Source organism: Diplotaxodon limnothrissa, linkage group LG12 (assembly GCF_057381915.1).
Source record: "Diplotaxodon limnothrissa isolate DT_005_m linkage group LG12, D_limnothrissa_male_GT1.1, whole genome shotgun sequence".
Lineage (NCBI taxonomy): Eukaryota > Metazoa > Chordata > Actinopteri > Cichliformes > Cichlidae > Diplotaxodon > Diplotaxodon limnothrissa.
In genome coordinates, this window is record NC_140607.1 from 26,478,871 (window position 1) to 26,491,755 (window position 12,885).

Here is a 12,885-nt window from a genome sequence, read left to right on the forward strand (position 1 = left end):
AAATAAACAATATAGACAGTGGGGTAGTCTTTTTGTTATTTCAGACCTTGCGGTGAGCTGGTGCTGGGAATGAGACAACAGCATGTGGGTGATGTGGAGTGTTTCAGTTCAGAGACTGGGTTAGGCTGATATATGAAGACATAAAACTGCTGTGCGTTCTGAGCACAGAAAATAATCAATGCTGTGCTACAGAGCCAACAGCAAGTCAGTCAAGAGTAAAGAAAAAGATTAAAATTTGCCAAATGTATAGCTACTGTGTGGCTGTGCCTACTGCATTCATATTATTTAATGGTTTTTAAAACTGACGTTCTTAGTTAAAATACAGGCAGAAGAATTTTAGTAAGCATAAAGATTGCATGTTGTGGCATTGACCACAACATGCAGCTGGGAATATTACATGAGCAGCATTTTACATCATGTATGCAGCAGCAGTAACGTGACACCACTTTGATATTCTGGAGAAAAAGCAGCTTAAAAGAAGCATTATACAGACAGATAGGCAAGGGCAGATCAGCATCATAAAAGAAAGAGGCACAGAAAAAGGTACACATATACAGATAGCTGGAACTCATACAGAAGTGAATCAAAAAAGCAGGAAGCCATACTAACCTCGTGGTTCTAATGTATTGTCTACTTTGTCGTTTACATCAAAAACGCGGTCATGTACACCTATAGTTTTCACACAGCTGTCTATAACAGAAAATAGGGAGAATGAGAAATCATTAGAGGTATGTGCCAAATAGGTTAGTGACATTTGTAGCCCCCAACACCCCCAAGCCCTCAAAATAAACATCTCAAGCAACAAAGCTCATGGCAACATTCAGATATTCAGATTATTTTATAATGACGTGAATGTCTATCATCATTTTCATGTTTTCAAATTTATTTATTTTTTGGCAAATCAACCAGTGCTGTGATAAGTGAAAGAGCTATGTTCAACAGTGAGCTCAAGGTAGTGAGGTAACCAGACAAGTGGACATAAAGTGCTTTGATTTTCACTCCAACCGGCTACTTCAAGAAGCTCGGTTACAAAGCCCTGTGTTGCACTTACTTGCTGGTCGGACGAAAACTTTGAGCTTCAAGCAGGTTTTTTTCCCATTTTCAGCAACAGTGGAGGCTGGAGAAAATAGACACAGGTAAAAAGATGGTGCTTTCAATACTATATAGCATCAGATATATACAGTAAACAATGAACAAACAATGCAACTGTGTATTTTATCTATTCACACTCACACCCGCAGCCAATTTAGAATCACCAATTAACCTAACCCCATGCATGTCTTATAATAATGTAATGATTGTGTTATGAATATATTTATTTTCCCGTAGACAACAACTAGAAGTGAGGTAATTTATTAAGAAAAACACAAACCTTAATAGTTCGTTTTGACTCGTAAGTGGATTTTATGGCATTAGCTGCGGTTCTTGTGGGATTACAGCTGGAAAGTATTTACAGATGTGCTGAAGAAATCACTCCAGGGAAAGTGGAGTGCTTTGCTCGCAGTTTAATTGTACCATTTTGAGATTCAAAAACTGGCACTAGCTCAATGTGGGATCAACATAATTCTCATCATTTAACCTGGTTAAAGACTCTCATGCAGATACTTTAAATGTACACATTTCTATGTATTCCTATAGAAACACATCAATCTTCTTTCAGGAGCGCAAAGTTCACACAGCGAGGATGTACAGTATGTGCTACATGTGTGGATGGTTTGCGGTTCCTGTCAGGAAATGGATCCCTTCCTGTCAAGTCCACGGGGTGTGAATCTCTCAGCATTAGCTACCATGGTGGTTGTATCACATCCCCTAAAAATATCTCAAAGGGAGCGTGTGCAAACGTGTGTGTGTGGTTGACCACTAATGGCGTTGTGTTGAGGCACCAGGTGCTGTCTCCTGTAGACGAGGATAGGGGTCAAACACATGTCAGCTGAAGTCTAGTGGGTGAGTTCTGCCTGCATCCATCATGGTAAGATAACATGTAGTAGTTTAGCAATAAATTTTATTGTCTGGGGTCAGAGCAGAAAAAAGAAGAGTCGGCTTTTGCCACTATTGCGATACATTCATGCTATTTACTAGTTCTTCTTTCTATTATCCCCTTCAGCTCCAGTGAGACCATATTGTCCACTAAGGTGTCTTTTCGCATTATTTTACGTTTTCTGTGGATCAGTCTGATGCAGTGAAGTCAGGATTCAATTTCAAAATCGCTTTCCTCCTTTTCCCCCTTTCCAGCACTTTCACTGCCTCTTCTGCATATCCTCTTAAATAACTTTTTTTATTATTCTATAAACCGCCGTATCTGAAGAATATTTTTCATTAAAAAAAAAAAACAGTCTCTGTACACATTGCTCCAATGAATGCGCTAGCATCCATTTTTTCTGAAGGTGGTGGAAAAAAAGCCGTGAGCCGTCCCTGAAGCCGGGAAATGTTTTCATTAAGAGAATTATTTCTAATGACTTTCCATCTCATCTGACCCGTTCTTTTCTTGCATTTGCACGCTCTCGTCTCCTGAGTCACCCTAAAATCCCGACGACAGTTTTCTTATCAAAAACACGCCGCATACTCATCCGCCTTCTGTGCAGCTCATCAGGATTTCTCGCTCCCTTTTGATTTTTAACCTCAGCGTTACCAATTTAATGTTGTCACTTCATCAACTGTTACCCGCATCTCCGTCATATATCACTGTACAGGAGAGGTGACCTGAGATCAGACACTATTTTTCACAGCTCAGTTCATATTCAGCAGATGCAGAAGGGAAGAGAGAGAAAGAGAAAGAGAGGACCTTATTATTTCGGTGTGGAGGCAGCCGATGAACGCTAATGAACCTTGGCCGACGTCGCTCACCCACTCAGTCACATACACACACCAGCGCCCACGCAATTTATGTCACTCTTCTTATTGCTGCACTTCTTTATCCTCTCATTCTCAGTGTGCGCACATATGCGCCCAAACAGCCGCACACCATCTCCAGATGTTTTATCTTCATCACTGTTGTGGGCAGAGTTCAGTCACAGCCATCGACACTAGCCACTTAACAAAGGCAGCTGATCATGAGAGAAGTATGGCCCTGATGAAAACAGCAAAGCGCATGTGGGCATCTCTGTCATGCTGTTCGGATGTTCATCGACTTGGCTAGAACATGATATCTGCCTCTTACGCAATAGAAATAATGCATGAGTAATTAATTTTTATGTTATCTTGACTAATATTATGAATATAGAATATGACCATCTAGATTATTTCAAGAGTTGATTAAATGAGTGCACCGATCATGGGTGCACTGCATGTAAATGTACATTTTTGTCTACATCGTAAAGACTGAGCTTTGGCTTTGCATTCTCTTTTCAGTAGCAGCTCGTAATGCTCGCTATTTGATGAGGATTCTGCCACCTGGGCACAAACTGTCCACACCAGTGCCTGCTTATTTTAGATTAACAAGCTGCTGAGGGCCAGCTTATTGTTCTTGTAGGCTGTAACATCAACACCTGCTATTCTGGCTCCCTTCAGGCCCACAATCCAACTATCAATCCATCCAGCCTAAGCAAGTGGCTGCTTTGAAGGACAGAGGCCCTAGATGTCCCAAGATGGGATTGGTGAGAGGGAGGTCGGGTTACCTCCACCGTGCCCTGTCCCCTAGCTGGTAATGGCCGGTTCCCTCAGTACACTGCATTATGCATCAGCATTAAGGCAAATGGAATGAAGCAGAATCCAATTACAGAAGAACAAACAGGTGGGCTCAGTGCAGCTTAGGAGCAGTATTGTTTCAATCACAGCCCAAGCCAAGCTTTATTGTAACTGAAATTTTATCTACAAAACACATTTCCTATGTCTTTCACTGGAAGATTACATTCCAGACATGACGAATAACCAATAAATATCTTGAAAGAAAGCTAAAAGCAAAGATATCTAAATACAGAAGCTAAAATTGACATAGCATATGGGTTATCCATCATCTAGCAGGTGAAATGGGGGGAGGGGGAACAATGCAGGGTGAGTTTTGTTTGTCATTTTGTAAACATCAAATCTGTGTCATCTGAGCTTTTCTCATAACCACTGAACATTTTAAACATTTGAGTGTTTGCCAGTATCAGCACAACCACAAAGCCTAATGCAGTCGGGCAGTCTTTAACTAATTTCTAATGAAAAAGTTTCCTCTTTTCACCCGTATGTTTAAGTTTGCTGTGTTTGTAGTGGTCAATTCCACACACACACACACACACACACACACACACACACACACACACACACACACACACACACAAATCCACTGAACATACTTAGCCCAGATGTCCACCAAAGCTAATCATACTGTCACAACAAACTGTCAGCATTTTATAGAACAGCGTTACGCAGAAAGGCATTCCTTCGGTTTCAGTTACAAAAGTCAAACCTTGCACAGACTTGTACAGGATCATGTGAACGTGTAACATGAATAGCATGATGTTAGCGTGCCTGTAGCCTGTGTCAAGTCTCCAGCTGGTTTTAATAATGGCGCTCCATTCCTTAGATCACTGCTTATTTGTTAGATGGGAGGGGTTAAACTGGAAAGTCTAATGTTGTGTCCAGCTCCGAGCATTCCTCGTTAGCTAATTCTTCAAGCTCGGAGAAAAACAGCCCGATGGCTTTGTCTTTCATTTAGTAGGATTACCCATGTGAATTACCCCATGCAAGCTTAGAGTGTATGTCCAAAAGTTCAGGATTCTGAATTTACATAAAATTGTGTACAGGGGAGAAGAAACGAAAAGCTTCACTTTCTAAAAACTATATGCCAGCATCTATATGTTTCTTTTATACAGCCTCCTTCCCAGGAATCTGCTATTCCGAGACCAGAAATTACTTGTGGCATCTATTAGCTTTCACTGAAAAAAGAACAATGTTGGACTAAATAAACAAAAGAAAACTTTTAATTCAAGAGACTTGCTTTATTTATTTAATTTTTTAGAGAGAGAATGCTTGCATGACCCCTCTAATAAGAAATATGAACTGTTTCATTGTTCAGAATAATCTCTTCGTTGCAAACAACAGCGCACACTTGACTGTATGAAACACGTGTTCAATAAAGTGTCCATATGCACTGACATACACATAATGGCTAAATGTTCCTCAGAAATTATTCTCCCACATCTTATAAAGCAGCAGACTTAAAAGGACAAAAATGTATCTATTTACAGGCTTTAAAAAAAAAATGTGAATGCGTATGTGTGTTTGCCTTTATACACAGAATCTGTATGTGTGTGTAAGAAGATGGAAGAGACTATCGACTGAAGAGGCCCATTAACCAGATGCTACTACAGCGAACACACAATGGGAGGGAATGAGGGAGCTGAGGAGCAGTAAAAGAGGAGGGTTTGGATTCATGCATCAGAGGGAACATAAACTTCTCCCCCTGGTGATAGCTGGCCTTTTGCTCCTTCCTTGTATATTTCAATCGTTGGCAAAAGTGCACCAAAGTCATTCCTTTTGCCACTTGTGCAATTGGGACAAGGTCACAAGCCATGAGGAAAACACTGAGAGAAATATAAGTTGAGAAGGGGAAGTTAGATGCAATCAATAATGCCTAATTATACAGTGCAACACTTTCCTCACACTACTGAATGTCAGAGCACTTGTGTAAGGATACAATTATTTCCTTGTCAAAGTGCATCCAGCATCATAATTTTGTGGAAGACCACATAATGACGCTCTTACAAATTACTCTTGTCGTCTTGAAAATGAAAAGCGAGTGATTGAAAGTCTGAAAACCCTTCAATTTCATCAACCGATTCATGTCTTTGCACTCAAATTACAATAAAATGGATGATTTATTAATCTATGGTGGAGTTCGGCGTTTTAAGGCAGTTACAGAATAATAAGTCTGTGCATAATAATGGTTCATTACTACACTTAGTGTCTCACGTAGGATCATAATATTATTGTTATGGCCAAGTACCCACCCACTGAATAAACGAGCAAAATTGTGAGGCTCTGTGTGTGTGTGCGCGAGTGTACAGTACAGTAATGTGTGCACTGTAACAACGGAAGAATAAAGGAGAAAAATATACAAGAATTAACCAATTAAACACAGTCGCTTGCAGATTAACACTGTACTGTGCTACACAATGGTTATAGATGTTTAGGTTTTTATGCATCACGCAGTTAAAAACTATCCTGAGCAACGAGTCCTGCAGTAGATACCGTGGCGATAAAGAGCCCTCAGCTCAACATTATCATTTCAGTCTAGGATTACGTGAGGAAACAGAAGCAAGGGAGGCAGCCTTAGTGGGAGTTAAGCAAACCCAATTTGCTTTTAGCAAAACCTTTGCACAGTACTATATCTGTTAATGGTTTAATGGCCAGGGATAGAATGTCCTTGACTTTGGGATTGTGAATCATAATCAGTTCCTGAAGATGGCTGTTAGGTGCATGAATCATAATAGGTTGAGAGGAGCCGTGTGCACTTTGATTCACAGCCCTCGCCTGCCCTATTTTTCCACTGATCTCTTGGCTTTTCACAGCCACTCTGTTTTCTGGCAGGCGTTGTGATGACTACTTTAGGGGCGGTCAAACTCGGATAACTTGATTAGAGACTTTTCTATCTCGCCTTGCTTTCTCTGGGCTGTCAACAAGTATGCCATGAGTTCACTCATGGTCTATTATTAACCAAGTCTGGCCAACAGGCTAGCTAACTGATTGACTGTTTTCAATTTATTTTTAAAAAAAAATGGATGCCTGAAGTTCCAGTGAGCTTGTCATGACCAAAACCAGTTTATTTTTGCGTTATTGGATCTCATCCAAAACATGTGCAGGCTTGTTTCCACGACTGGGGAAAAAAACAAAAAAAGAAGCCATCTGTAAGTCAAAATGTGTCATTATTCTGTCAAAAATTTAAATTGGGTATTTCAAAATATTTTTTTGACTGAGTTAAGCCTTTGAGATAGTAATCCAAAACTTCAGCTCAGCTCTGCCTGGCATTCTTTTTCCCATAGAACCCAGCACATTGAATTGACACATTTACCAATGTGTTTGATATACAGATAGAGATAGGTAACATATTTGAGAAATCTGTATCTTCATTAAGGCACCAAGAACACCCAGAAGGACTTCGGTCATGAAATACTGTAGACAAGAAGATAGAAAAAGCATTTATTTATGTATGTTTTCGGGGTGGCTGTAGCTCAGGAGGTAAAGCGGGTAATCTACTTATTGGAATGTTGATTGTTCAATTCCTGGCTGCTCCAGGTTGAATGTTAAAATTCGTTCTTTGACAGAAATATCTTGGGTAAGACACTGAACCCTATTTGCTCTATTCAAAGTGTGAATATTGGGTACAAAAGGCTTAGAGTGTAGTGGGGGGGAAATTCTGGTGTGAATAAGGCATGTTCGATAAAGTGCTCCCTGTGCTCAAGTAGAGTGCAAAAGTGCCATATAAGAACCAGTCCCTTTACTGTTAACCATGTTTTTGGAGAGCAAATCATTCCACAGTCTCTTATTAGTAGTAATTTAGTTTTTGAATACTCAAAATATGTATTAATCACTTAGAACAAATAATCAAACCTATGCATTTGTATCTGTGGCATGCATTCTGGGAGGCAAAAACACTGAGCTTATCTAGTGCCAAAGAGGCACAGGGAGGACACTTAATTAAAAAAGCAGTGCCATTGGCAGCTGCTAAGTACAAGCTCCCCAAAAAAAAAAAATCCCTGAATCTGAACTGACTCCTGCAGAAAAGCCGTCGACTTCTGTCTTCTTTGTAAATCTGGGACTTCTAATAAATGTTCTGGTGGTCATTGTGGAAATCGTGGCTCTGTTATTAAGATTTAAAGGATTATAGGACAAATGTTGTGCGATTTGTGGCTTTTTTTAATTTATTTTTTTCACTGAGGTTATTGAACGATGATTTGCCTCCTGTTCTTACGTAAAGTTTGTTAAACGTGCAGTCCCACTGAGTTTGTACTTGAGCAGGTATTCTAACAAGACCCTCGGTGGAAGGCCCTGGCTTCAAACTAATAACATATGACTCTATTATGCTTCTAACAGGCTGAAATGCACACAGCTTAGTGACAGCACACCTTCCCATGTCCACGTTTATATGTCTGTGTCTATAGTGGGGAGTACTGTATTAAACCCAAAGGAGAGGATTAGATATAAGAGAGAGACAATAAGTGATATAGTAACCAGGGGAGATAGTGGTGGAATGTATATCCATCTATCAGGATTATAATAATGCATTCCAGACAGTGTGGATCCGGGTGCCTGTTATGTGTATCTGTCCATGTTTATTTATGCAAAATGTGGATGAGTGTGTATACATTTGTGCAAGTGTCGTGTTACTCCATGTTGTCAGATTATTTCTGAATGCCAATGACAGCCCTGATTTTTTATTTGAATGGATGATGCCCGTCCATATGCAGGATACCTCCTTGTACCACAAATGGAACTGAGTTGACTCTTTATCATTATTAGCAAGTCTTCCATAGCCCCGGAAAAACACAGAGCACATACGCCACCCCCGCCTTTATTTCATTTTTGCCATTAATGCCATTTTTCTGTGGCTGCCATTTCCTGCTCTGTCTCTGCTTCTCTCTCCTCTCCAGAGTGGCTTGAAGGATCATGGCGCATCACGGGATTTATGGTCAATCGCGAGACAGCTACAGTCCACGTCTTGAAGAATCTGTTAAAGCTTTGTGTGCATGTAGCAGTCCAGAAAAGCTGAAATATGTCTTATGAGATTTTGTAAAAAAGCCTTATAAATATCAAATGTTTTCTCTTGTTTTTTTAAGCTCGCTATTTATGATCAGTCTTGGCTTTGTGTTGCATTAGCATTTCGCATTTTAGCCTACGGGCATCTGGAGACTGATTGAAACTTTGCTAAATGTTTTTCATTTTGTAATACAGCATGGATATAATCGCCACCGCAGTCTGGGTTTTGATAACGCATTAAACAAGTGTTCATTTGATATCATGCACAGACTTTCCAAAGGACTGTTCGTTTCTGTAATAACCACAAGATAAGACACAAAGATATTATTGATTGTGCGTTCTGTGAGAAGCAGTTCCAGTCTATGAAGGCAAGCAAGTCAAACGGCAAGAAAATGTCTTTTTAACCACCGGTCTGCCACTGCATTGTTACTCCAAGTAGTTTCCTTTTTCTCACAAATCTTGCCTAATAAACATCATAACTCTGCTCGCTCGTTGCTTGCGGTGAGGTGCCGCTGATATTGGATACCTGCCCTTTTTGATTAAAATCACTCTGATACACGATTGTGGATTGTGTCCATATTAGAAAATTGTGCTTGCATCAGCATTCAGCGAGATGGGCTCCACTTAAACCAAGACTGCTCTGTGAACTGTGACCCAAGAAGGGCTCCCGCTGTCCAGGCTTATCCCAGCTGTCATTCATGGAGGCAGACACTTGCAGAATACTGCATTTTGCTGAACTGCTTATGTGACCAACATTGAGATAATCCCCCTCCTGCATCTGAATGTGTTCACCATTATTTACTTTGTTAACTCTGTTTTGCGTTGACTTGTACACCAAGATAAGGCTCCTGACCGACTCTTGTTTTCTTACATCTTTAATTAACTGCCTCAAATGGAGAAAAACAGGATGACGCAAACTACAATGAAGAATTATGACCTCTATTTTAGTGAATTTCCTCCATCCTGCTAGCGTTGATTAAGCGCTTTCTGTTCTCGAAGCAGATGACAGCAGAACCCTGTCTCCTCTCTCTAATTTTATCAGAGATGCAACAAATCAACCTTCGACCTGCATCAAACTCACAGGGCGAAAACACCATTAAGGGGCGTTTTCTCTGCAGGAATATGATTTGACATCTTAATTGTCATCTACAAACAAGATAGCAAATCAATCACGTTGCTGAGGGCAAATTTTTCATCCCCTAGTCCCTCCGGTCATTTGGCTACAGAAAGTTAATAGAGAAAGGAAAAGATTAATATTCTGATACTGTATGTCAGCACCGTTTACATAAAAGGCCTCTGTTGTGTATGGAGACAGACTGTGCTTACTCAAAATGAGTACAAATCTGAGGAATATTGATTGTGAACAGATTTTTTTTTTTAAATCTAGGATGCATGATAAACTATTACGTCTCAAGTACATGAGCGCTTTCACAGTATTGCTTACCTCAGCTTGTGTGTTCATGGATAGTGACCTTTGCCTTGGGACACACTGACATTTCAGTTGAGAGCGGTTATGCAGCATAGCCAGCTTCAGTGGGTAATGATGCCTAAGATTTTCTCTGTTGGCTATGCCACACTATACATTTACACAACAGTCTAACTATGGAGAATAACAGGTTTTTTCACTTTAAATGGCAAATATATATATTTATTTGAATAAATATATAAGTAAATGAGTGAAATCATGTTTGAATTTTGGATGTTTTGTTTTGTTTGTTTTGGGGTTTTTTTATTAAACGGTGCCAATTTTCCCCATAGTGTGATAACTAACAGCTAGCTAAAAAAGCCAGATGTACTGCGTGTTCACGTTCCACATGAACCCCACAGGAATCAACTTTTTCATGCTTCAAATAAATCACAAAATTTTGGCACAGCCAGTACTTAGGTGTTCCTAACAAGATGCAGCACGAGCCAGAGTTTAATTAGTGTTTACTCGCGGTTGCACAGAATTTGACAGCAGTCTTTTTCTTTCTTTTTCATCATTAGCAACAATAATGAGACTGGATATTGTCACAAGGTAGTTGGCTAAATCCTATCATAATAACAGTCAAGTTAAATATCAGCAAGATAGTTTCATAGCTGAATAAGCATTCACATCTCAGAAACTATAGGACGTAATATCATCATTATCATTAAAAAGAGCTAAACCGTGTATTCACTTCATTAATAAACTCGGCCGTCTGCTTCTTGCTATCTAAAATATAACCAGACACTGGTGTAAATTCTCGACTGTCTCATACTTCTGTTTAATAAGTTTTCTGTTTGACGTTTAGTCAGCTGTGTGAAAACCAAGGAGGAACCCACCCGGGGGATTAATAAAGTTTTATTTTATCTAATCTAATAACTTTAATCTCAGCCAAACCGATTTACTCACGAACAAACAAAACACTGAAAAAAGCCCAACAATAACATTTTTAGGTTGTCTAAGTGACTTATATATTACGTTTAACCCGAGCAGCGAAACTCCGCGGTGATCTGAAAATGATGTGCCGGGAGTTGTGCCGTTCTCGGCCGCATCAGTAACCGTCGAGCTGGTGGGTAGCAGACGCCTCTGAAAACGTCGAAGCACTTTTGCAAATATGGGATATCTTGATAAACCGAGCAGATATTTGATGTTTACACAACTACTTTCTCGCCTGAAAATATGTTAAAAGTTTATTTTGTGACCCTGAAAGATTAGTATGAGTAATTTTAAAACTTAGTAGCGGCCGCCATTGCTGGAAACTGGAGTTTGGCTGGGCCGCGCTATGAATTCTGGGATATGGTAGTAATTTGGACAGCCTTCGGCGCGTCGCTGTGACGTAATCGGTCTACAAATGCGGCCTCAGGAGGATGCAGCCCATGAATTTGGACATGTCCAGAGTATAATCGCAGCCTTTGCGGTTAGAAAATTGCACTTGATCATGTCGCGATATTATCGCAAATGCGATATATCGTTCAGCCCTAACTGTAACACTGAAAATATTCCTGCAGAAGGCTTAGTAACACACTGGAACAATGAAACCAAGAGAAAACGCTGCACTAAACGCTATTAAAACTCCAACTTTCTTGGCCAACTCAATCTTTGCTACAGAAATAATGCCATCTTGTCAGGCTCATGGTCCACTAACCCATTTTTTCCATTCTAGGGTTTAGCGCAACATAGTAAGCCCTAACTGAGATTAATAAATGATAATAAACAACAGCTGTAAAACTGAAATGTTATGTTATATCCACACTAGCGCTAGAATTTATCTGCACACCATACAAGAGTATTTGTGATTTCATGTGAAAATGGCAGGCACACTGAATGTGCTCAAAGATTCCCATTCATGAAAAGGTGAGAAGGAAAGATGGTTGAGAATATGCATGTTTTCAGGTGTTTACTTAAAACACAACAAACCCAAGAAAACCAGGTTTATTTATTAGATTTAAGTGCACATTCACTGGATATTTTTGCAATGTAGTTCCCGAAATGTGAGCAAACACTCCATCTGCAAGCAAGATTGGTTTAAGGAGGATGGATGTGTTTCTTCCTGTTTAGATTGCAAAAAGGTTTTGTAAACACATTAGTCTAAACAGCCAATAAGCTGATAGGTATGTTTGTAACACAGGGAATTGAAGCTAAAAAAAAACCTGCTTATTTTTATTGCTTATTTGTGTCACTTTGCCAAATATTAGACACAGAGGGTTAAAGTGAAAATAAATATTTTCTCCATACGTTTGAATGGAGTTAGAGGATTATCTGTAAAACACACGGCAGGCAAAACCCAGCCAGCATCTGGACAAAGTTCAGTGTTTTTGAATAAAGACTCGGCTTGCGAGCATACAGCACATGAGGGAAATCTGCCTGAAAAGCTGACTTCACTTCAAGGTGCCTGTAAAATATTGCAGCTGATGCCCTGGTGCTGATGTGCAAACAAGAAAAGAGACTCCCAGTTACTGCAGCATTTAGTATTTTATTCAGTATTAGAAAGGGAAAAACTGTATGTTAAGGTAAAAATGCAATCCCTGGGAACATTGCAGCGATTAAGTTATACTGTTACGATTTAATTTTGCCACTTTAGTTTTTCCTGCGTTAGAAATTTGTATTTTTTTACTACAATTGAATATCTGAAAAGGTTGCATTTTTTGTCGCGCTGGTGTATTAAGAAGATTCGGTGATCACACTGATGATGATGATGATGATGATGATGATGACAGAAGCTGCCACAGATGAATTGTAAA

At 39.7% G+C, this 12,885-nt stretch overlaps 1 protein-coding gene across 1 annotated transcript in view; it reads right to left on the bottom strand.

The window, feature by feature from the left end:
• Nucleotides 1-12,885, bottom strand: part of efna5b (ephrin-A5b) — a 108,562-nt gene that overhangs the window by 1,043 nt on the left and 94,634 nt on the right. Inside the window, exons 3-4 of the mRNA XM_085368444.1 lie at nucleotides 1,052-1,117; nucleotides 610-690 (exon numbers count right to left, since the gene is read on the bottom strand). Of these exons, the coding sequence (XP_085224570.1) occupies nucleotides 610-690; nucleotides 1,052-1,117 (147 nt within the window). The remainder of the gene's footprint in view (nucleotides 1-609; nucleotides 691-1,051; nucleotides 1,118-12,885) is intronic.